The sequence below is a fragment of the Acanthochromis polyacanthus genome, chromosome 20 (genome assembly GCF_021347895.1).
Source record: "Acanthochromis polyacanthus isolate Apoly-LR-REF ecotype Palm Island chromosome 20, KAUST_Apoly_ChrSc, whole genome shotgun sequence".
Taxonomy (NCBI): domain Eukaryota; kingdom Metazoa; phylum Chordata; class Actinopteri; family Pomacentridae; genus Acanthochromis; species Acanthochromis polyacanthus.
This window is the reverse complement of record NC_067132.1, coordinates 19,721,797-19,746,126: the sequence shown is the minus strand read 5'-3', so window position 1 is coordinate 19,746,126 and position 24,330 is coordinate 19,721,797. Positions and strand designations below refer to the sequence as shown.

The window sequence follows — 24,330 nt, the reverse complement described above, 5'->3', positions numbered from 1 at the left end:
AGCTACACAGTGAAGCGTCTAAACTGTGACAGGACGGCATTATGTCTGTCCTTGAATGCATCTTCCTCAGCCGCAGTGAGGAAATCCACACTGGCTCTGAGGAAAATAATAATTTGCGTTTGCTGTTTTCCCAAGAAAGTGATTTTTAAAAAAGCAAACAGCTCTTTCAAAGACTCCCGGGTAAATTTTAACAAACACAGTCAGCAATGCATGGGAAAGAGGCAATGTTGACAGAAACACAGCTCCACATCAGACTTAACGACATTCAAGATTGAGGTTTTGGCCAAAGTGTCACTCAAGCTGCAGGAGTGAAGAGCTAAACTGGGATTTGGCATAATCTCATTAAGGTAAACGGCTCGTCCATTGACACCTACTTTGCTCTGAAGTTATGGAAGCAAAGCCTGAGTGAAGACTGAGGCTGGTCGGCCTGCGGCTCCCCTCCCCTGTTGTCAGTCCAGTCGTTACATTTCATTGCATCAGATCCTGAGAAATAAACGGCTGCCAAACGAAAAGCGTAATTCGGGTTTGGAGAAAAGAAACTCTGACTGCCGTGTGCTTGTGTGCCGATTCTTGTGAAAAATCGAGCCTTAAATGAGTCTAACATTGCTGCTTCATCACAGCAGAAACCTACACTGTGATACAACAAACAGCCTGGGTGTCCTCCAAGTGAACTGCCTGATGCCACATGTACCCAAAACTGCTTTTACAGAGCGACTGTGTGAAAAAATAAACCAGCCACGTTATGATTCCAAATCTGACCTCATTTATATTCCTTCATAATGCATAAAGATATAATCAGCACCTGACCAAATGTCTAAAGAAATTGGCTCTAATGAGTTACTACGTCTTTGCTTGGAATGAAACTGATAGGACTCCCAAAATAGCCTGCCTGTGCTCTGAAATATTCAGCATGTGAGTGTGTGTGTGTGTGTGTGTGTGTGTGTGTGTGTGTGTGTGTGTGTGTGTGTGTGTGTGTGTGTGTGTGTGTGTGTGTGTGATCATTTGTGGCTTCAGCGCAGCCCAAGCAGGTCACAGAGTAACTTTCCTGGACAACAAGTGCTGTTTGCTGTCTGTTTTGACAGCCGGGAGTGAAGGGCAGCGACTCTGTTCAGGAAGCTCCCTGGTGATAGTTTGTGTGTGTGACAGCAGCCGGTTGAGGAGTGTCAGTGTGTGTACGTGTGTGTTTTGTGTGTGTGTTGTGTCCTCGCTGGTCAGCCGCTGACCCTGGATTTTATCCTGCCAGATTAATTGTCAGATTCCACATGTCATCTGGGATTTACTGTTCAAGACAAGCAGGATGTTACGGACAAGAAAAGTGTGGGAAGTCTGCGCATTAAAAAGCGCTCAAAGGGGAAGAAGCAGCGGTTTGATTTAGTTTATATTTCGCCAAGCAAATTTCTTGGTTACTTCTCTCTGCTGGGGCACAGTCGCTGATGATGAATGTTTGCTTCCGTTTTGATGGATTTGTTTATGGTGGATTATAATTATCAAGGTGGCAGCAGTAAGCTGCTGATGGGGAAAACAATATTGGAAATATGCAGCAGGCACATAAATCACAATTGATCTGGTCAACATGCAAGTCAGTCTTATAGCGATTTCAAACAGATTCTTAAGATGAAGCTCGTGTCAGATGCAAATGGATCAACTTTCAAGTGAATTATCAAAGCAAGCAAGTCCAGATTGTCTCAATTATTGCTTAATTTTTACGGCCGCTGGCTGGGAGGCCTGTGAGTCACTCATGTATGTCAGTGTTGCTCAGCGGTGGGTGATGCAGGAAGGTGACCTTTTCTCCAACAGAGCACTGGGTGTAGCGGGAAGCTGTGGTCCCTCTGGCCTCCAGGCTCCCTGTGGCTCAGCAAGATGGGTGCTGGCAGCTCATCTACCACCTCAAATCATCTACCGCCTCCCCCATGTGTGCATCCCAAACCCTGATATGCTTGAGTTCTCATTACAACCCACAATCAAATCCACATAAAAATCATCAATCATACCAAAAAAAGTGTCCACGGCCAGCGAGGACTTACGAAATGCCCCTCTGGAAGTTAATGAAAACTGAGAAACTCCTGACTCATGAGGGGGAATTGTCATTTGTGTCACCGCCACATGGAGAAACGGCGACTCTTGCGCAAAGCAACAGAGGGAAAATGTGTTTTTGTTCAGCCTCTGTAATCTGCAGAGCAGCTGTTGAGCTGTTGTTTTCAGGCGCTTCTGACACAGCTGGAAGTGGACATTTGGAACAGTGTGGAGGCACACTGTCCGTTATGGGATGATTGTTTTATTACCATCGAGCACTGCAAAAAGGAGCTGCTGATACTGGTATATTTCAAAACTGTATTGCTTCACAGCGATGCTTTCATCCTAAAATTGAGAAAATGTGCAGAATATACACCGGTTTTGGTGACTTTTGGGTTGGAAAATGCATAAAATTACCGAGAAAGGGACTCACGCATGTCTAATACCTGCAAAAATACTCCAAAATATGCAGGTTTGACGCCTGATCTTTGGTTGCATTTGTTATTAGTGGTGTGCCAGGCATTTTACAGTATCAGTGGTACATGCAGGGATGTCGACAGTGCAAGGAGAAGGAGTGGAGTACCCGCCCCCTGTAGTAAACCCTGCTCACTCCACACAGCTGAGGAAATTGCACATGTTTTAAGTAGAAAAAAAAACCACTAAATATTTCAAAATTACCCTCATTTGGCTGCAAAAATAAAGCCACTGGCTGTAAAGTTGCACTGCAAGCTCAACAGCACAGATCTGTCCGGGCTGGCTGAGGGATCTGGCTCTTAATGTTTCCCTGCTTCTGCTGAACAATGGAGGTTTTCCGTCGATACTCTGCCTTTTTGCTTATTACAGCTCGGAATCCAATGCAGAGTAAACACCGAAGCAATCTAGCTGCACCAAAATAGAATTCAAAGCATCTCAAAAATTAAAAAAAACAAAACAAAAAACGAAACAAACCGACATTATGAGCATTTTGTGCGCGCCTTACCTTTATCTTGACTTGAAGAAATGCTCTCCTCCTCTTTCGGATTTGCAACCTGTGTTATGATGGACGTGTTGTCCATGGAAACGAGATGGTATGCACCTTCGGCTACACCGTTTTATTCCTTGGCAAACATTACCAAGCGCACTACAGTCCCCTGGCTGTGCACAGGCTACAGCGTCCGATGTTTGCACCATTAAAATCCCCTTTTTTTTATTCGAAGCGTGCAGCCCGATCTCCTCCTCCCTCCCTCCTTCCTTCCTTCTCCGGAGCTTTACAAACGGGACGAAATGTCACTGAAGGAGGAGAAGCGGCGCGATGTGGGGGTGACAGTCCGATGTGCAAGGAGGCAAACAAAGCGTCAGTCCCGCATCGAAGCCGTGTGTGTGTCCGCTGTGGCTGTTTGCAGGCAGCATAGCCCCCGCCTTCTGCTTCTGCTGCTGCTGCTACTGTACGCTCCGGCTCCAGTCCACACACAATATCAACTGCGTGATACGGTTACAGTGTTTACCCAGAGATGGCGACCGTCCTCCTGCTGCCACCGGGCCACGCAGGCTCACTACGCCTTCCACATTTGCATTATGCTTTGCAGTCCAGGCAGAAAAAAAACCCCTCTCAGTCCGCCCACCACTCGCGGTTTGTTGCTGTCCTTTCATATCCTTAAAGCTGAGGGAAAACATTTCACACTTAGCATAAAGGAGCAGGATGTGGTGCTTGCGTTTTGTTGTGAATGTTTTTGCAACATTATCCGTGAAATTAATTGGAAAGTTAACAATACAGTAGCAATATGAGAAATGCAGTTTCCTTTACGCTCCTAGATTTTTATCGCAATTGTTTATTTCCCTACTTGATTACATTAAAGCTGCTTTAAAGCCTCCCTTGCAATAGCAGGAATTTAATCCTGGTTGAGATTTCTGGTCAATTTAATGGATGCTTTTACCCTGTAAAATGTATATGTGGTTACAGGATATAAAACCTTAGGATGCTAACACACTTTGACACCCTAAATCTCAGTGTTTCTCCCCAAGGTAAATTCTCTCAATGTAAAGTTTATGTTTAGTGACAGAATATAAAGCCTCAGAAGGCTAAAAGACACACAGTTCCCACAACCTGGATGCCCCAAATTGGAATATTTCTACACTTTAATGAAGTAAGTTCTCAAAATGTAAAATTTGTATGCAGTTACACGACATAAAACCGAAGGATGTTTAAAAACCATGACTGTAAAAACATAATTTTTTACAAATTTGACACCCTAAATCTAAATATAATTACCCTTTTAAAATGTAAGTCCTTGCAATATAAAATTTAAGTTTGGTTACAGAGTATAAAACCTTATGGTGCTAAAAAAAAACATGGCAGAAAAACTGATTTTGAGACCCCAAATGTCAGTATTTGTACCCTTTACAAATTACAAAATTCTGTCAATTTAAAGTTTGTGTTTAATGATAGAATATAAAACCCTAGAAGGCTAAAAGACGCACAGTTCTCACAATCTGGACACCTCAAATCTGAATATTTCTACCCTTTAACGAAGTAAGTTCTCTAAATGCAAAATTTCTATGTAGTTACAGGATATAAAACCTTAAGATGCAAAAAGACATGACTGTAAAATCACAATTTTACACCCCAAATCTCAGTATTTCTACCCAAGGTAAATCCTCTCAGTGTAAAAGTTGTAATAATAACCCAATATAAAGCCTCAGAAGGATAAAAGACACAAGCGTGAGTGCACAATTCTTGCAATCGAGACACCCCAAATCTGAATATATTTCTACCCTTTATAAAGGTAATCCTTGCAATGTGTAATTGATTCGTGTTTGCAGCATATAAAACCTTAGGATGCCAAAATAAATGACTGTGAACACACTTTTAACAATTGGGACACCCCAAATCTGAATATTTGTACCCTTTATAAATATAAACTCTCTCAATTTAAGGTTTATGTTTAATAACACAATGTAAAGCTTCAGGATGCGTAAAGATGTGACTGTGAACGCACTTTTAACATTTGGGATACCCAAAATCTGAATATTTCTAACCTCTCAGTGTAAATTTTATGTTTGGCAACACAATATGAAGCTTCAGAAGGCTAAATGACACAACTGAATACACAATTTTCACAGTCTGGACATACAGAATCTGTCCTGTCAGTAACTTCTAGCATATCTATAAAACATAACTTTTTAGCAAAGCCATTTCCTGTGGCTTTAAAGCCCCAAATGAAGGTGGCTTTTTGGAATGTGGTGCAGACGTTTAGTGTTGTGCAAAAGCTAAAACACGTGTTTCGTATCCCCATTGATCATGCACCACCATCACAGTATTGCAGCGTGACTGCGACCCCACACATGCAGCTAGAATCAGAGGGAGTCCTGCAACAGATGGTGAGGCCCCCACAGAGCCCTGATCTCAACACCATGAAGTCAGTCTGGGATTACATGAGGAAACTGAGGACACTGACTGAGACAGATTAATTTCACAGAAGAACTATGGCAGGAATCCGTGCAGCAAACTTGAGACATTAGGACATTATTTGATCCACACTGCCATCAGTGGCATGTTTTTGGAGCCAAAGCAAACTTTTCTTCTTGAAATGAATAAACCAACTTTTGCAATGCATGCAAAATCAATGAATTTCCTCTTTAATCTTATGTAAATGATGTAGCCCATCCTGAGAACTGATACCCCCATCATGCATCAGAGGCCTACACTCTCCACATGCACTGATAAACAAACATTATTCATCCTATTTCAGCCTCGGCGGACCGTGGAAGAACAACAGGGGAGATAAAGTGGTTTTCTGGCCCATTGCCAGCAGTGACGTGTCTGAGTGTTCGTCCCTCTTCACCTTAGCTGTCACTTTAATGGAGCTGAGGCCTGTCCAGCCCCGAACGACCCCACCTGAGAGACGAGTGTATGATGGCATATGGACAGGAGGGAAACAGCCTGTCATCTGCTGATGCTGCTCATAATTAGTATGTAATCTCCCCACCGACACGACGCTCTCAATGAGGGTCAGTGCCACCGTGCCGATGTTTACAATAATGTATGTGTAGAACTGACACCGCAACACAGGTCCCACAGCCTCTTTGCACAATCACAATCTCTTCTCGGCACTTGACAACTTGTCTCATGTTACTGTGTCTGTCAGGACTGCACTACCGCTTGAAATCTGATGACGCAGAGCTTGCATGTAAGCACGGTTGGGTACTTTAGGATTAATAAGTCATCAAAAGAAAACAGAAAGGAGATTAAGAAAAGGGAATTGAGTTTTACACCAAATATGGCTGTGTGAGAACCTGTGGACTGCTTGCACGAGGGAGTGTTGTTGTTGATTTAATGTTGTTATCACTGGTAAAAATCAAATCATATGGCCTTGAAGACCATAATGGTACCACTCTCTGATAAGTTACCCTTTGTTCACATTCAAACCAGAATAATGGCTTTATCAGGAGTCACTTTATGAATGAGAACAGCTCTGGAGTTGTGAGAAATCCCTCTGCAGCCTTTTTGCTTGGTAACCTGCAGCTATAAAGTTGGTAATCATAATCACAAATAATACTTACATTTAATAAGCCATCAAGTCTGCATCAAGCTGGCAATGAATTGATTTTCTGCAACTTTTTTCCAGTGCGATCAGTTAGAGAGATCCTGATGCATTATAATCTGCTATGCTGTCTATTTTTATAAGAACAATGAATCATATGGTTAGCCTATTGGTGGAGCTTTTTATAGCATCTGCCATCTCATCTTTGAGAGTTTTTGTTCTAGCATGTTGTGGGTGTCAGTCAGCAGCTGTTTTTGGCAAGAAGGCTAAAAATTGACTGCAGAGCAGCAACAGCAGATACACGGAGCTTGCAATTAGCTGGTGAAAATAGCAGCTAGCTTCCTGCTGCCGCCGGATATTTATCAGGAGCTGGTGGAGACCAAAACAGAGCAAAAAGAAAAGTGAATTTTGGACATAAATGAATGAGTTGGGCATTTAACATCCCCAAGAATCAAACTAGTACACGGTTATTTGCGAACAAATTTGTAAAACTAAAAATAATAATAATATGCTTCCTGGTAGCTAAAATCAATTCTTTTATCAGCTAAAGGGCTAAAAGGATACGTTTCCTGGAGGGAATAAACACCTGCTGGAGGAATTTGTCACAGCTTGATGATCCAAAATGTATTTTTAGAAATTATTTAGAATTAGAGAAAAAAAAAGATGATCACACTACACTCCAATGACAGATTGTCCGTTTATCATTGGATAGTTAGATCATTGATCAGTAATACCTCATATGTCACTCAAGAACATCTACAAATACACACAGTACAGTTATTACAGAACAATTATAGTGCAACACTTATGAGGAGTTGGCTAAATGCCCAATTATATATTAATAAAACTCTTCATAAAAGTCAATTTATTAAAAAGTTGTGCCACAGTAACTAAAACTTTTAAATATTTCTTTGGTTCCTCATGTAAATATTGCAAGCAGCTGTTCACACTCTACCTGAGTTGTTCTCCTGCATGCTAAATGTTCCATCAAGGTTGTTTACATGTGTAAAAAACATTAACTTTTCTGACAGCCCCGAAGCCGCAGCCAGCCAGAGTCAGTTTAGAACGAATGGTCGTTTGGTTGTTGTGTCGTTGTTAGCCTGAGTAAACCTATTTTATCGCTTATCTGGGGGTCACAGATAAAGCTCTTTGAAAAATTACACCTCCGGGGCACAAACACTTTGTCGTGTGAGCGGCGAGTGTCAGAGGGATAAAGTTGTATCCACGTGTAATCGACCAACACAACCTCAAGATATGAGACCAAACACTGAGGTGTTCACTTTCTGATCACAGACATCAAACACTTCTGGCCTCTGACATTTCTCTCGCTGTGAGGGAGCAGAGTGGCAAAGGCCCTGCAGCAACACATCTCCGCTGATGAATAATTAAAATAAATACGGTCTTGATATCAACTTTGATAGGACACAGATGATCTTTTTTCGCCGCCTTCAAATACATCTGGTGTGCTGTCAGACTGCGGGGCCCTTGAATGTTTTATGAATGTGGGTGTACTTCAGTGAGGAATTGGAATCGCATAATAATCCTTCCCTGCATGGGCCTCTTTCACTCTGTTTCCGCATGCTGTCGAGCCTTCGAGGTGTCGTCTGCACATAAACAGTGGCACAGGGAGGCTTGGACAAGGACGAAGTTCAGTTTAGGAAGGGAAGACTGTCTAAATGCTGCAATATGTTTCAACAATTGATGTTAGGAGGCAGATTTTTGTAGTATTGAGAAAGAAAAACTGTTGTAGATTACATGCTGTTGTTAGACTGGGTCCCAAAGCAAGAAATGCAACAACTATGCCAGTTTAGTTGATGGAATCTCAGTTTCAAAAAACCTGGAAAGACATTTAAAAGACACTAAAAATGTGCATAAAGTTAAAGTGCTTGGAGATTTTATCTCTTAGATTAATTTAAAAAAAAACTTCAGATCACTTTTTGCAGTAAAAGATCAACAAAACATTGTAAATGGACATCTGTGATTGAAGAATTTGCCTCTATGGAAACAAATTTGTCATTAGTTTACCTCTAGTGCCACCTTGTGGAAAAGATCTAACCTGCTTTGAGGGTGTTGTCAGAGAACCTTAATTGTAAAGTGAATGTGTTTGGAAAGGTTATGCAACACACTGTAGGCTATATTCTGTGTGTTTTATTTAAAAGCTAATCCCTACCTTGAGATATTCATTAATAATCACAGTCGAATATATTAAAATTCAAGAATTATCGTTATCACATTTATATTCTTGCTGCTAAAAGAGAAGGAGAAGACCTGCGGTTTAGTTTTTTCTTCTAATTCGACTTCTTCTGATGCTTTCTTTTTTCATTCTGTCTCATTTTCCCTCTCATTGCTCTCCCTCTTAAAATGTAAATAGACAACACAAAGTTTCCTTTTCTATCAAAATGTGTCACACTTTTCTTTATTGCGATCCACAGCAAAGAACACAGCATTTTAGGAATCCAAGAACCTTCCCCAAAGAGGTCACAAAATCTAATTTTGCCAGCAGATTTTGGATGTTTGCTATGCCACAGCAGGAAAAGTCCAGGTGTAAATAATGAAATTACTGGCTTCAGCTTCAAGATTCACGGCTCATTGGGACACTTTGAAAGAGCAGAGACATTGCTAATGTTATTAGTAACACATGTGCTTTTTCAACAATAACAAATCAAAATGTGTGTTGCAAATAAAGGGGTATTGGATTCATGGAATTTGCCCCCAAATGGGCGAAACAGATCAAGTCAACAGCCCAGTATAAAAACCTGAGCTCCTTCTCTTTACAGCAGCACACAAATATATTCACATGCAGGTTTCCACAGACCTTGACAAACCAGCGATCATCAATCAAATGTCAGGAGCTTCTTGCCAGTGAAAGGGTGTTAAAATGATTGAAACGGTAAAGGTCACATCTTGTCATATCTCTGCAAAATCAGGACAGATTTTAATAAGGCTGAGATGAGATTTGAGCCCTGGGGATACGTGAAGATTTATCTTGTGGGAGTCTTTACAAAAAGTCACTTCTGTTCAAGGAATCAGATGTCGACAATATCACAGCGTAGATTAATACTGTTGATTCAGTGATATCTGAGGGTTTATGTGAGGTCTGTATGAAGTCTGTTACTCTGATCTCCTGTATTCTCTCCAACTACATCAACACAAGAAAACGAAGGAACAAAGGGAACCTGCACGAATGCATGTCATCCTTTGTTCCACACAAATGTTGGGAGGAATATTTTAGAGGCTTTACATTTTCGGGGGCTGTTGAATGACAGGATGGGCGCTACATCGTTTTCTGAGCAGCTTGGAAAAGGAAATTTGAACTAAAAAAACAAGTAGAATGAAAGAAAGCTGACAGTTGATTAGAAACATGGACTTTTTAAAATACTGAAATGCAAAGGTAGAACCATTTCTGCACAATTTTGGCCTCTTTAACGGTACATGGACAAAGAAACACAGTCTTAAAGCATCAAAACTCCAGCAAACACTTTAGCACTAAGAACAACTTTAGTTTTGGCCTTAATCATAGAAATTAGGTTGCTCTTAAAGACCAACACCTGGTAAAAGTCTTTCTCTTTCTTACCATGTTAGCATGTCTATGTGATGTTTTTTTCTAGGGTCAAATCTGTATGTAACAAACCTAAGAAACTAATCCTGCCAAATTAGAGGGTTGGGTTTCCTGTATTACTATCCTGCTTCAGGATGGGTTCTTCAAACATATATGGTTGAAATACTCTGATATTACAACTTACCATTGTGTAGCATACAGCACTTTAAAGTTTTTGATCAGAGTTGTAGATGAACTGGTGTGCTCAGATTGCAGTGCATGGGGCAGGGCAGGTGGAGAGAGAGGCAGGACTTCATAGGTCTGCAAATTCTAGAAGAAGCAACAGCATAGAGTTACATCGAAGCCATTTTAAGGCAGGGCAGGGTTATTTTCATAGGGAGAAAAAACAATAAGCACGTAACTCCGATACACTGAGATGATTTTTTAGGGATTTAATCAATGATTGGAGAGAGACTTTGATCAATTCGGAAATACAAGCAGGGTTTACTCAACATGTTCTCCTTTTTTCCCCATGTAGCCTTTATTTTTCTAGGCAAGGCATTAAGAACATTTTTTTTATTTATAATGACAGACTGACAAGTGCCAGAGGACAAAACACTGAGCAACAATCTTGATGAGTACTGATGTAGGCACAGACCAAATAAAAGGAAAAGGATTCATAGTAGTTATTCTTATCTGCCTTGTAGAAAAACATAATTATTTTCAGAGAAAAAATTGAATAAACAAAATTATATAGATACAAATAGGTCAACCTCCCTTGACACTGTTTATTATCATGTGATTATTATTATTATCATTATCATTTCACAAAAAATGCCTTCTGGGATTTATAAAGTTTTATCTTGTCTTGTCTTGTCTTGTCTTATCACTATCGCTAATAATACTGTAGGAATTTAGTTTTAATCTTTGTTATTGTGAGGTAAACTTATCCTTCGAATAAATTTGTTGAGTTTGAATTCTTAATCTTTATATACTCAGGTAAATTCACACCCTAAAAACAGTGTCAGCCTCACTAATGCAACTTCATCCATCCATTCTCTATACACCGCTTTTGACTCAGGCGAAGGCAGGGGACACCCCGCTCGCGGAATCGGAGCGCACCCCCTCGCAGGTTGGCCCGCTGTTCGATTGTTTACAAATATTTTGTCCCGAAGCCACATCTACTTGCCGACCCCTGCCCTAAACAGTGACATTAACCGTGGCACCTCTGCTGGCATCTCCAGAGGCCACTGGAAATGCCGCTGCGGCAGTGGCATCTAGCCCAAACAGTGGCATTAACCGTGGCACGCAGCGATGCCACAAAAAGTGTCACTGCACAGTGGCATTAACCGTGGCACCGCGACGGTGCCACAAAAAGTGTCACTGCACAGTGGCATTAACCGTCCACAAAAAGTGTCACTGCTAGCTGCCAGTGCCACAAATCGGTCTTGCTCCTACTGGAAATTTAAGCAAAGATGTCATATTCTTGAGATAATCTGAATCATTTTTGTACCTCATGCTTTACCATATTTTTTAAACATTTATTTTATTTTTTTCCAGACAGCTTTGCTTTTTAAATCAACATATCAAGTAATTTAATTTAATTACTTGTGACGAATCTGCCGATAGGCCGCTAAGCCCGTGTGTGTTGTGGTGAAACTGCCTCCCCCGAAGCGAAGGCTGCATTTACTTATTTCCAGAGATTTCATCATTCTTCTCTCCTCGCATTACGGCGGTCCATGCTTCTTCGCAGCGCAGCATCAGCACTGCTGAGGACCAGCGCTGAGATTCCCTCCCTCTGTCCGGTGTCCACGGTCCGGTTTATTCGGCAGTCGCTCCGCTACCCGCCCAGAAACAGACCGTTTTCCACGTCGGTCTGCTTGTGTAAGAAGAAGAAGAAAAGCTTGTGGCTGCAGCAGGCGGAAGGACAAACCATGGACGGCAACATTGAAGAGATTCTCGCCCCTTTGCGGCTTGCAGTCAAAGAACAGGTAACATCGATTTATCGCTTTGTCTTCACTGATATAGATTACGGGAGTAAACATTGCGGTTATGTGTCTGTTTTGTGCCTCAGACTCTGTTACACCCAGCCCGGTAGCTCGGCGGGCTAACCGGCTAATCTCACCAGCTGCTGTCAATGGACAGCCATTGCTTGCTAGCTAACTGCTAACGTTAGCTGACAGTCATGTCTGCGCCCTTTGCCACGTTTCAGTGAGCTGCTGCTTCTGCTGCAGACATTTGGGTGCAGGGTGGGGTTAGGAGAGGAGGCCAAATTTCTGCTGCTACCCCAAAAAATCCAACAACCAGCCGGTTGCTTCGTAAACGCGCAAAGATTTGAGTTGGATTGATTTTGCAATGGTTTTCTGTGGAGAATGGATGTAGATTTTCAGTCACCCATGTTCCGGTGATCCGAACAGCTTCAGCACTAAAACTGGACTGGACTGGATTTCTCATATTTTACTGAAGTTTTGTGTGGAAATCTCAAACCAGCTGTCTGTTTCAGGGGGACCTGGTGCGTCAGATGAAACAGGAAGGAGCTCCAGATGTGGATGTTACTAAAGCTGTGGCGGAACTGAAAGCAAGGAAGAGAACTCTGGAGGCCAAGGTAAATCATTTATGTGTAGTTTAACTGAATTTGAATGTAGTTTATTTAGTCTGGATGCACTCTGCTCAGTGAGTCAACATGCTTGCAAATTCTCTGCCAAGTTTCCTTTGGAAACAACAAAACACATCAAACATAATCAGCAACTGTGCTCATTCACCGCACCTGTCAACTCTTCCTCCAATAGTCAAGCTATGCTGCAGATATGTACCTGCTGTTAGTCCAAACAATTATTCAATAGCAAATCACAGTTGGATGCAATGCAGTTAGTTAATTGCACAAATTGCAATTTAGAATAGATGTTAAGCAGCATGTCAGACCCAGAGGATAAGTGGATGTGTGAATAGTTTTACAAATTCATGCCTTCCTCTTTGTATTACAGCCACTCTTTTGATATGTAATGTGGTAATGGTTCGTCATGCCTTAAGCCTGTCGAACACTGTGACAAATATACTAAAAATCAAATGTTCTCCAAATCCTTCAGCCCTATGCTGAGAAACAATGCAGGTGTTTGACCCCATGGCGATTTTGATAAGGGGATTTGCTCACTTTGGACATTAGAGTCCTACTTTTCAACTACGATAAGTGTTCCACAATTATATGCAACCGTATAATTAAGCTCACTTATATTACAAGCTTTCCATCCTACAAGACCAACTCATATCGTGTCACAAGTTCCAAACATAGGTCGCATAATGACACCTAAGCCGACTCCTTCAGCTGAATGAAAACTGTATGTTGCTGTGAAAGCTAATGTTCCCAGAGGTTAATAATCAGTTTTAATTGAGATATTCCAAAACCAGTCTTGATTGTAGAAGTCAGCTCTGTTGTCTTTTTCTATTTATTTATGCCAATATCTGTATTTAACTTCAGTGTGATTTTTTTTTTTTTTTTTTTTTTTTCAGTGTTCTTGTTTCTTTTTAATTGTTGCTAAACTATTATTTTTGACTCGGAGTCACGGACAAGAATTCCAATGTACAGTGGGGCAAAGAAGTATTTAGTCAGCCATCAATTGTGCAAGTTCTCCCACTTAAGATGATGACAAGTCTGTAATTTTCATCATAGGTCCACTTCTACTGTGAGAGAGAATATGGGAAAAAAATCCACGAAATCACATTGTAGGATTTTTAAAGAATTTATTTGTAAATTATGGTGGAAAATAAGTATTTTGTCAATAACAAAAGTCCAACTCAGTACTTTGTAATATATCCTTTGTTGTTAATGACAGAGGTCAAATGTTTACGGTAGTTTAGATGTTTAGATTTTTATTATAGTCTTATTTATAACTTGCATGCTCTCATGTTCTCTGCCTTTCATGCTGCTGGAACTGTGAATTTCTCTTTGGAGATTAATAAAGTATCTATCTATCTATCTATTTCTTCACCAGGTTTGCACACACTGTAGCTGGTGTTTTGGCCCATTCCTCCATGCGGATCTCCCCTAGAGCAGTGATGTTTTGGGGCTGTCGCCGGGCAACATGGACTTTCAACTCCCTCCACAGATTTTCTATGGAGTTGAGGTCTGGAGACTGGCTAGGCCACTCCAGGACTTTGAAATGCTTCTTATGGAGCCACTCCTTTGTTGCCCAGGCGGTGTGTTTAGGATCAATGTCATTCTGGAAGACCCAGCCACGTTTCATCTTCAATGCTCCCACTGATGGAAGGAGATTTTGGCTCAAAACCTCCCGATACATGGCTCCATTCATCTTTCCTTAACACGAATCAGTCGTCCTGTCCTCTTTGCAGAAAAACAGACCCAAAGCATGATGTTTCCACCCCCATGTTTCACAGTAGGTATGGTGTTCTTGGGATGCAACTCAGCGTTCTTCTTCCTCCAAACTCGACGAGTTGAGTTTATATCAAAAAGTTCTATTTGGGTTTCATCTGACCACATGAAAGTCTCCCAATCCTCTTCTGGATCATCCATATGCTGTCTGGCAAACGTCAGACCGGCCTGGACATGTACTGGCTTAAGCAGGCAGACACGTCTGGCACTGCAGGATTTGATTCCCTGTCGGTGTCGTGCGTTACTGATGGTAACCTTTGGTACTTTGGTCCCAGCTCTCTGCAGGTCATTCACCAGGTCCCCCGTGTAGTTCTGGGATTTTTGCTCACCGTTCTCATGATCATTTTGACCTCACAGGATGAGATCTTTTGTGGAGCCTCAGATCAAGGGAGATTATCAGTGGTCTTGTATGTCTTCCATTTTCTAATAGTTGCTCCCACGGTTGATTTATTCACACCAAGCTGCTTGCCTATTGTAGATTCACTCTTCCCAGCCAGGTGCAGGTCTACAATTTTGTTCCTGGTGTCCTTTGACAGCTCTTTAATCTTGGTAGAGTTTGGAGTCTGTTTGAGGCTGTGGACAGGTGTCTGTTATACAGATAACGAGTTCAAACAGGTGCCATCAATACAGCTAACGAGTGGAGGACAGAAGAGCTTCTGAAAGAAGTTACAGGTCTGTGAGAGCCAGAGACCTTGCTTGTTTGTAGGTGATCAAATACTTATTTTCCATCATAATTTACAAATTAATTCTTTAAAAACCCTACAATGTGATTTCCTGGATTTTTTTCTCCATATTCTGTTTTTCACAGTTGAAATGTCCCTATGATGAAAATTACAGACCTCTGTCATCACTTTAAGTGGGAGAATTTGCACAATTGGTGGCTGACTAAATACTTTTTTGCCCCACTGTACCTGTGGTGTGATGTACCTGGGCAAATTACAATAAACTCTATTCTATTCTTTAAGCATTGTGCCTTGTGAACTTGTAAAAATTGCAGGAACTGGCACTGCAACCCAAAGATGACATCGTTGACAGAACCAAGATGGAGGACACCCTGAAGAGGCGATTCTTCTATGACCAGGCCTTTGCCATCTACGGAGGTAAGACTCGGATAGCTAATAGTGGAACTTAAAGTCTTGGTTGGTGCCTAAGCCAACACGCAGCATAGTCTTTAAGCATTCTGTTACCATGCAGTAATGCTCCTCAGGTGTGAGCGGCCTGTACGACTTCGGCCCTGTGGGCTGTGCCCTGAAGAACAACATCCTGCAGGTGTGGAGGCAGCACTTCATCCAGGAGGAGCAGATCCTGGAGATCGACTGCACCATGCTGACCCCCGAGCCCGTCCTCAAGTATGTGCACTCTGACCTTTTTCTGAAATGTCCCTTGTTATAAATGTGTCTTTTTTTTTTAACCATGAGAGAAATAAACCTGCAATTTCATATTTTCCGAGTGTTCAAACAGTTCTTGGTTGTTGTTCATGTATATTTAATTGTGACAAATGTAAGAAACTGCTGAAAAATCTGCCTGGTGGTTCCTAGAGTCGGCTCCAAAGTGCTGAACTGTAGGTTTTTTTGAACAGGCGCATATTGATTTCTGCGATTTTATGCATGGAAGCTGCCACTATAGCAGCCGTCCATAGCCCGGTTGCAGATACACTGTTGAAAAGAATTAACACTGTTTTCCCTGTGAGATTGTGAGACTTGGATTCTTTATTTGTTGCTTTATTGTTTCACCAGGACTTCAGGACATGTGGACAAATTTGCTGACTACATGGTGAAAGATGTGAAGAATGGCGAATGCTTCAGGGCCGACCACCTCCTCAAAGGTACGCCCTTTTTTATTTTTCTTTGAGTGCCTTTTGAGAGTTGGCCTCTGCTTCTGTTTAATTTAAGGATTAGTCATCCTAAAAAGTCCTGCAGCAGAGGTCTTTGTCCCTTCTTAGAGCTGTGTTAGTCATGGGATTCTCCAGACGAGGAGGGATGGATACAGCCCAAACTTGTGCTGTCAGTGGCTGCTGCTGCTTGTTGACTAGTCGCTGAGCATCACTGTTTGTGCCTGAGGGGGAATAGAAGTGGCTCGACCCGCAGAAATCACACAGGGCTTTCATAGCAATACAGCTGCTGAGATCACAGAGGCTGGAAGTCTGCCAGAAGCTTACAGCGATGCAGAGATGGCATGTTAGTTCCTGAAAGACTTGGAGGCTAATGTGCCCGAATGTTAAAAAATATATAATGTGAAAATATTACGCAAGATGTCAAGTTGTGTTAAATAGTAACTGAGATGCATCAAGTGACATTTTGCCAAGACATACCGAGTCTAAAAAAAAAAGTCTTTTTACTAATTTGTAGGGCTGGACCCGAATATCCGAATATTCGTTCGCTACGGCACTATCCGGATATTAATTTTGGTATCCGAATATTTGCCCCCCCCCCGGACGTCACCGGGCGGAAAGAGTTACTGTCTTCTCTCCGCTTTGGGCCCACATCGGCTCATCTCGTCCTGTGATCACATAAACATATACACGTCTATAACATATACACATATGTCGATGTGATCACCCCCTCCTCCCCCCAGACGAAAATATTCGGAGCTCGTCTCTTCCCTGCGCATTCGGCCCATTTCGGCTCGTCCCGTCGTGTTCTTCGGCTCATTTCAGCTCCTCTATTTGTGTTTGTAAACATCACCCGAATGGCCGGGTGGCTGCCGACTCTGAAGTCACGCTTCACTTCGTTGCATAAACAAAAGACAAGATGCTGAAGACCGGTGTTTGGAAATTCTTCAGTTTAACTAAAGACTAAATGAGGGCAAAATGTGGACCCGGGAGACCAGACAAACCCCCCCCGGTCGAACGTTACGGGGCGGAACGAATATCCGGATATTCGTCTTTAATAGGGCCCGAATATTCGGAGGCCAGAAACCACTATTCGGGCCAGCCCTACTAATTTGGTTTCACCTCATTTTCTCGTGCTAGCTACAGTTTCTTCTGTCTGACTTGCACAGAGGTTCAAGAATTATCAGATCTGTTTATGAAGACTTTGCTTTCATTTTTTCTGTGTCTTACAGCTCATCTGCAGAAGCTGATGTCTGATAAGAAATGCACAGCAGACAAGAAGGCTGAGATGGAGGATGTCATCACTCAGGTCAGTGTGTAACTGAGACCAAATGCTCTTTTGAGGGGCAGAAAAAGCTGTTTCTGACAAGGCTGTCTATCACTACTTGTTTTCAGATGGACAACTTCACCCAACAAGAGCTGACAGATCTCTTTGTGAAATACAGCGTTAAGTCACCCACTACAGGGAATGAGCTCACAGCTCCCATGTCCTTCAACCTGATGTTTCAGACGTCCATAGGACCAGGGGGAAATATGCCAGGGTAAGGTGAAACGCGGTCCTGTGGAGAAATGTTCCTTGATGTTGTCACACTTGTCATCGTTTGACTTAATGAATGTAAATTTGCAGCTATCTGAGGCCTGAAACAGCTCAGGGAATCTTCCTCAACTTCAAGCGTCTGTTGGAGTTCAACCAGGGAAAACTGCCCTTTGCTGCTGCTCAGATAGGAAACTCCTTCAGGAACGAAATCTCTCCTCGCTCTGGACTCATTCGTGTTAGGTGAGACATCCTCTGGCGCTCTTTAGTCTCTGCACTAAAAAGGTTTGATTTTTGAGTTGAAGCAGGAATATAACTGCTCTGTTTTTGCGCAGAGAGTTCACCATGGGAGAGATCGAGCACTTTGTGGACCCAAATGACAAGGTCCACCCGAAATTCCCCAATGTAGCTGACCTGGAAATCATGTTGTACTCCTCCAAGGCCCAGACCAGCGGCCAGTCTGCACACATCATGAGGCTGGGAGACGCTGTGGAGCAGGTAAACATCTCTGATACTGACGTAGGACTGGATGAAGAACCGAATACTTGAACATTGCTTCAGTATTTATTGCATAGAAACAAATCCACATAACCTGAGAGAACCTATAGCGATGACAAATGTCTCATTTAGGGAGTGATCAACAACTCCGTCCTGGGATACTTCATCGGGAGGATCTACCTCTATCTCACTAAAGTGGGTGTTGCCAAAGACAAGCTGCGTTTCCGACAGCACATGGACAACGAGATGGCTCACTACGCCTGTGACTGCTGGGACGCTGAAACCAAAACCTCATATGTATGTACCAGGCACTGTTTCCTTCCAGCTTCTCAAAAACCCTTTTACTGTTGCTCAAAGTGATGTTTGTCCCCTGCAGGGCTGGATCGAGATTGTGGGCTGTGCTGACCGGTCTTGTTATGACTTGAAATGCCACGCACGAGCCACCAAAGTCCCTCTGGTTGCTGAGAAGCTTCTTAAAGAACCCATATCCTTCGACTGCAGCAGCACTTGAAACAAAGAGAATTCTCAAACACAGAGGAACTTTGTACATCTTGATGTTAGTCATCAGTATTTCTCCTTAACTTCTCCACACAAAACTGTAAATGTCGTCCAGTTTGAGCCCAACAAAGGAGCCCTTGGAAAGGCGTATAAGAAGGATGCTAAGATAGCCATGGAGTATCTTTCTGTGTGTGACGAATGTTTCATCACAGAGCAGGAGCAGCTTCTTAATGAGACTGGGTGAGTGTTGCTGTTAATCACACCCATAAGAGTCAATAGTGGTTAGCTGTGGTCCAAAACAGTTAATATTTTATTTTTACTCCACAGAGAGTTCACCATCGAGACAGAAGGCAAGACGTTTACGCTCACAAAGGACATGGTCAGTGTGAAGCGGTTCCAGAAGACTCTACACGGTGAGCTTTACTCATGAGTGACTTGAGGAAGAGTGGAGCTGCAGTGAGAGCTTTTCTAAAACGTTGTCTTTTTGTCCACAGTGGAAGAAGTTGTTCCCAATGTAATCGAGCCCTCTTTTGGCATTGGTAGAATCATGTACTCTATCTTTGAGCACACATTCCATGTCAGAGAAGGTGACGAACAAAGAACGGTAAGTTCAGGGGTGGGTGATGCAACATCTAGGAGGGCTGTAGCGTCTGAGTTAGCTGTCATTAGACTAAATCCTCATTCCTCAGACAATTACTGGTGTTACTTTCATTAAGAGAAAAGCTCTAAATCAATAACCTTCCAGGGTGAATACCATTATTCAGTAGCAAGAGGACTAGACTACCTGTGAACATCCCAGTGTTTTTGCTATTTTGAAGTCATTCAACTTTATTAAGATTCATACGTCTAATTTATTTGACATTTTCTGAGCTTTCACGTGGAGTTGGGTCTAAACTAACTGACACAGACTCAAAGAAGTTGTCAGTGTGGTGGCATTTTGTTTCAACGAATAGCCAAAAACGTTGAGTGTCCATTTTGCGTCTAAAAATAGCAACTTGTCTGCATTGTATTTCTCAATAGATCTTAAGCCGTGATAATGAGTTATTATAAAACTATTTTCAGAAGTCATAAATGCGGGCAGGTGCGTTCTAGCCTACTCTACATTTCTTATTTCAGTATAACATGGTGTGGTTAAAACTGTGCTGCAAATACAAGCGTTTTATGTTCATTTATAACTCATTTAGGCTGATAAAGCTAGCAGGCAGAGTGGAGTCAGTGCACTCAGGCCCATTGTGTTAATCAAGAGATGATTGTCACAGCCAGTCGACTGCTTGAAGAGTCGGTATGAATTCAGTGAAGTCATTTAAATGGAAAGTGACATTTGCATTCATAATTCATAATCTCTGTTGGTTTGTGTTCATTTAATGTTCTAATCTGTCTCATCTCTGAATGTTAAGTCTTTGAGGGTATGACATTCCAGTAGTGAAATTTTATAGGTAATCAAAAGGCGAACTATAGATTTATGTGGGTTTTTTTTTTTATTCAAACAAGTTAAACACTAGGTCTAATTCAGGCTTTCTCATTATGATATGTTCTTGCAGCTGCTTAAAGAGCTGCTAATAATTCTTGTGCCACTTGACACAGCTTCTGATTTTATTGATTGTTCAAGCAAATAAAGCTGAGCTCTTTAGGAACGTTGGCTAGAAGCCTTTAATATTTTATCCCTGGTGGGCTCAGCTTTAACAAACGGTGAGTTCAGGCGTTAGAAGATTATGTGTGATTTGAATGACTCGCGTCACAGTTTCTAAAAGCTGAGGAGTAGTGACCTAATTAGAACAGTCTGAGTATTCGTTCAGAGTCCTTGAAAGTTTTGTGTCACTCACCCCATCTGTGCACTGTTGTAGCATTTTGCATGTTTGTTTACTATCTGCCTCTAATGATTTCTGTTTTTCTTCCAGTACTTTAGCTTCCCCGCTACTGTAGCTCCATACAAATGTTCCGTCCTGCCTCTGAGCCCAAACCAAGAATTCGTGCCCTTCGTGAGGGAATTATGTAAGCATCCACATAATGATACGTCCCATTTCTGTCTTGGAAGAGGAATGTCTGTTCTGTAACTTTTTTTTTTTTGATATCTCCCTCTTAGCCGAGGCGATGACCAAAAACGGTGTGTCTCACAAGGTGGACGACTCTTCAGGATCCATCGGGAGGCGCTACGCCAGGACGGATGAGATCGGAGTGGCGTTTGGCATCACCATCGACTTCGACACAGTGAACAAGACGCCTCACACAGCGACTCTGAGAGACCGAGACTCGATGAGGCAAATCAGGGCTGAGGTACAGCACCGGCTCCTTTTATATTCTTTATTTCTCCACATCAGGTTCACCTGATTCCTTCTAAATCAGGGTTTTTTTTCCTCAAATCAGTCAGGATTTAAACTGAAATCTTGGATAATTTGCCATCTATAAGCAGAAAAACTGAGCTTCCATAAATACAAAAATCTTCTCCAAATCAAACTGTATAATACAATCCAGTAAATATAGCAGGTATACACTTTAAATCTGTTTAGAGCCACAGAAGACAAATAATACGTGAAGTGAAAAGACTGAGACTATTGCTTTGACTGAGACAGTCTGACATGTCGATGAGGATATTTCACACGTTTCATGGAACGGACACTCCTCTAGTTTAATCAATGCAGCTTCCTGTACAAGCTGAACAACAGCTCTGGTTTCACTTGAATTGTGGTAACAAAAAACCCAACCACAAGTGTCTTATTAGACTTCTGGTCCATTTTCTTCTGTTTTGGTCTTGTAACAACATTGACTGTATTTTTGGGTCTGAGTGATTCCAAAATGTGGGCCAGAAATAGCTGCTGGTGTGCTGTTTATGCCGCACATCGTTGTTATAAACCACTGTCCTATAACCTATACTTAACTCAAACATCATATTTACACATTGCTCCAAATGAGGCACATTAATATATTTCATATCTTGGCATTAAATGATAATTCATTGATTAATTCAGTGATATGCCATTAATTTTCCAGTTGTGACTTGTATTCTATTTGAAAATGAACAGCCTACCTGCTGTTGGACTTATTTAACCCTCCTGTTGTCTTCGTTTACGGGCACCAGAAAATATTGTGTTTTTGTCTGGGGAAAAAAACCCCAAAACAAATTCAGCAAAAAAATACCCAAATTTCTGAAAATTTGCAAAACCTTCAGGAAGAAAATTCCAATAATTCCTTAAAATTTTCCCTTAAAATGTTTTTTTTGTTTTTAAAAAATCCCTCAAATTTGGAAAGAAAATTCTTCTAAATATTTTTTAAAAATGAGTAAAAATCTTCAGAAACATCCTAAAAATATCTAAAATGATTACATTTAATCAGCAAAACTTCTATTTTTTTTAAGAACATTTACAAAAAAAAACAAAATTCAGTGAATTTTGCTGGATTTTGGTTGATTTTTTTTTTTGTGAATGTTCTTAAGAGACTTTTTTTAGCATTTCTTTTTTTTTTTCCACCAAAAAATTCCCAAAAATATTTTATGTGGACATCAGAAGTTTCACTGTGAAAATATAATTTTTCCACATTTTCAAACTTTAAAACAGATCAGTTTGACCTGCAGGACGACACGAGGGTTAAATACAACAGTATTTCACTTTACAGGTCCACACATCATTTAACAGCGTTAACTCAACCCTCTCCTCAGGTCAGCGAGCTGCCTGTGATTGTTCGGGATTTGGCCAACGGCGCCTTGACCTGGGCAGAAGTGGAGAGCAAGTACCCCATCTTTGAAGGACAGGAGACCAGCAAGAAGGACACGGCTGAAGAGTAAAGCTCTCGTCTGCAAGTCACTCCATGAAAATCCACAGACTCGTTGCATATGCACCACCAGGAAGAATACTGCAACTGTATTGTGATAAGCTGAAGTGGTGCACTGAGCCCTCCTTTTGTGTTCTCACACCACTGCAATCACTAAAATGTCATGTATTTATCATATCTAACAGTTGTGGAAAAGCTTGCACAGGACTGTTGTTTCATTGATGAGCAACATTTCATCCATGTCGGTATGTTTTAAAAGGGAGAAAATGTAATCAGGTTGTTGTCAGTGGAGGGACACTTCCACCATTCCACGTCTGAGGCAGATTGGATTGAGATATTTAACAGTTTCAATAAAAACCGCCAGCACTTACTGGACACCGGCAGACAACTGGAGTATTTTCTTCAAACGTGACTAACAGAAAACCATCACTGGAGTGTTTCCTGGTTCTAAACTGGTCTTTGGGGATTTACTACACACAATATTAAGCATGACTGGTCTTTGGACAGTAAAGTCTGTCTTATGTTATTTGATAGAAATCTGCATTTTCTGTTATTTCTGACAATTTTATCAAAACGGCCTTATGTTTGAGTAAATGAAACACTAAGGATTAGCAGAGCTTGTTTAATTTAAACTTCTGTTTTTCTTAGCATTGCAGGGCTTGTCACTTTCTTCTGGCTCTGACTAAAACTTGCTTAAAGGGAGTGCCAAAAATTCCTGCATGCATAGAAAAAAAAACCTATTCTGTGCCCTTTAGCAGATCACATTGCAGCTCCATTTTCAGGTTGAGTGAATGGACTCATTAGCCCAAATGAAAAAGTCAAAACGTCATAAAAGAAATTTCAAGTTGAATCATGATTAGGAAAAAGTAGAATCAAAGCACAGAGATGCTAATTCAATGAAAAATTTTTGCATAATTGCTGCTTTATGATATGTAACTTATACTTAAAGTATATACATTCAGATGAATCTGTGTGGCGCTAAAATAAAGGAGCAGCTTTGTAATGGTGGGATTGAACCACTAGTTTTCGCCGTGAGCCATCATAAAAAGACTATTAGGAAAGAATCTTTCTGTATTAGTTCTTGCACTTTAAGGCACAGCAAATTAAGCAAAATTTCGACTTCATTGCAACCAAATTAGAATTGTAAACATAAAGGAAAGTCACTGAAAGTCTATACTTAACTGCTTCACTAACTTTTTAGGTATGTTATACACGTACTAAAGCACGCCGTCTTCAAAACGGCCCTTTTTCCTTTACAGCGATGTTTTCATTTTTACTTACTACTGTAGGAAATTCATGCTCTGTGTCTTATACTGTGTTTAACCAAATAACCACATTACTGGGTTCCAGTGCAAAAAAACTCCGTGTAGTCAGATGTCAACCAGTTATTTTGCCACATTATGAGATTTTGTTCGCTTGCCTGTTTGCTTTGCACAATTAACCAAAGCAGCAGAAACATAACGACGGTAAACTGTGCTGTGAGAATAAAAAAAAATAGAAGCTAATAGATAAAATCTGACCTCAGTGTGCATCATATGCAAATCAGAAAGTCATGAATCCACTTAAATTAGCAAACAAGCAACCACTATAGGAATAATTAGCTCAGTGCAATGTACCTGGCTGCTGATGTTGAGGCTCCATGGAGAGAGCAGACTATAGCGCTGTTTGCGCACTTTCAGCATGATGGTAGAAAGTAATGCATAGAACTTATCTGAGCTTCCTGAATGATGCAACAAAAAGGCCAAG

The 24,330-nt window shown here is 41.3% G+C and overlaps 2 protein-coding genes and 1 non-coding gene across 4 annotated transcripts in view; 2 read left to right on the top strand and 1 right to left on the bottom strand.

Annotated features, from left to right (window-relative positions):
• The window catches only part of ctdspla (CTD (carboxy-terminal domain, RNA polymerase II, polypeptide A) small phosphatase-like a), a 35,308-nt gene extending 31,725 nt beyond the window's left edge, over window positions 1-3,583 (bottom strand). Inside the window, exon 1 of one of the 2 annotated variants that reach the window (XM_022209728.2) lies at window positions 2,993-3,583. In XM_022209728.2, coding sequence (XP_022065420.1) covers window positions 2,993-3,068 — 76 coding nt within the window. In that variant the 5' untranslated portion in view covers window positions 3,069-3,583. The remainder of the gene's footprint in view (window positions 1-2,992) is intronic. The other variant, XM_022209729.2, reaches the window with a different exon arrangement.
• Window positions 3,584-11,774: 8,191 nt separating this feature from the next.
• On the top strand, window positions 11,775-22,959 carry gars1 (glycyl-tRNA synthetase 1). The gene is made up of 17 exons (XM_051940725.1): window positions 11,775-12,062; window positions 12,575-12,676; window positions 15,456-15,558; window positions 15,666-15,807; window positions 16,195-16,283; window positions 17,522-17,598; window positions 17,685-17,830; window positions 17,917-18,066; window positions 18,159-18,321; window positions 18,454-18,618; window positions 18,698-18,806; window positions 18,915-19,059; window positions 19,147-19,232; window positions 19,314-19,423; window positions 20,718-20,811; window positions 20,903-21,093; window positions 22,472-22,959. Exons 1-17 carry the CDS (start codon window positions 11,811-11,813, stop codon window positions 22,595-22,597), a joined length of 2,250 nt encoding a protein of 749 aa, XP_051796685.1. The 5' UTR covers window positions 11,775-11,810; the 3' UTR covers window positions 22,598-22,959.
• On the top strand, window positions 15,981-16,116 carry LOC127531432 (small nucleolar RNA SNORA84). The gene has a single exon (XR_007938559.1). It is a non-coding gene; the product is annotated as a small nucleolar RNA SNORA84 (small nucleolar RNA).
• Window positions 22,960-24,330: the final 1,371 nt, after the last annotated feature.

Coding starts and splice junctions, on each gene's coding strand:
- gars1 (XM_051940725.1), top strand. CDS start 11,811: ATGCTTCTTCGCAGCGCAGCATCAGCACTGCTGAGGACCAGCGCTGAG. Junction 12,063..12,574: donor GGCTTGCAGTCAAAGAACAG/GTAACATCGATT, acceptor TGTCTGTTTCAG/GGGGACCTGGTGCGTCAGAT. Junction 18,322..18,453: donor TGGGAGACGCTGTGGAGCAG/GTAAACATCTCT, acceptor TGTCTCATTTAG/GGAGTGATCAACAACTCCGT.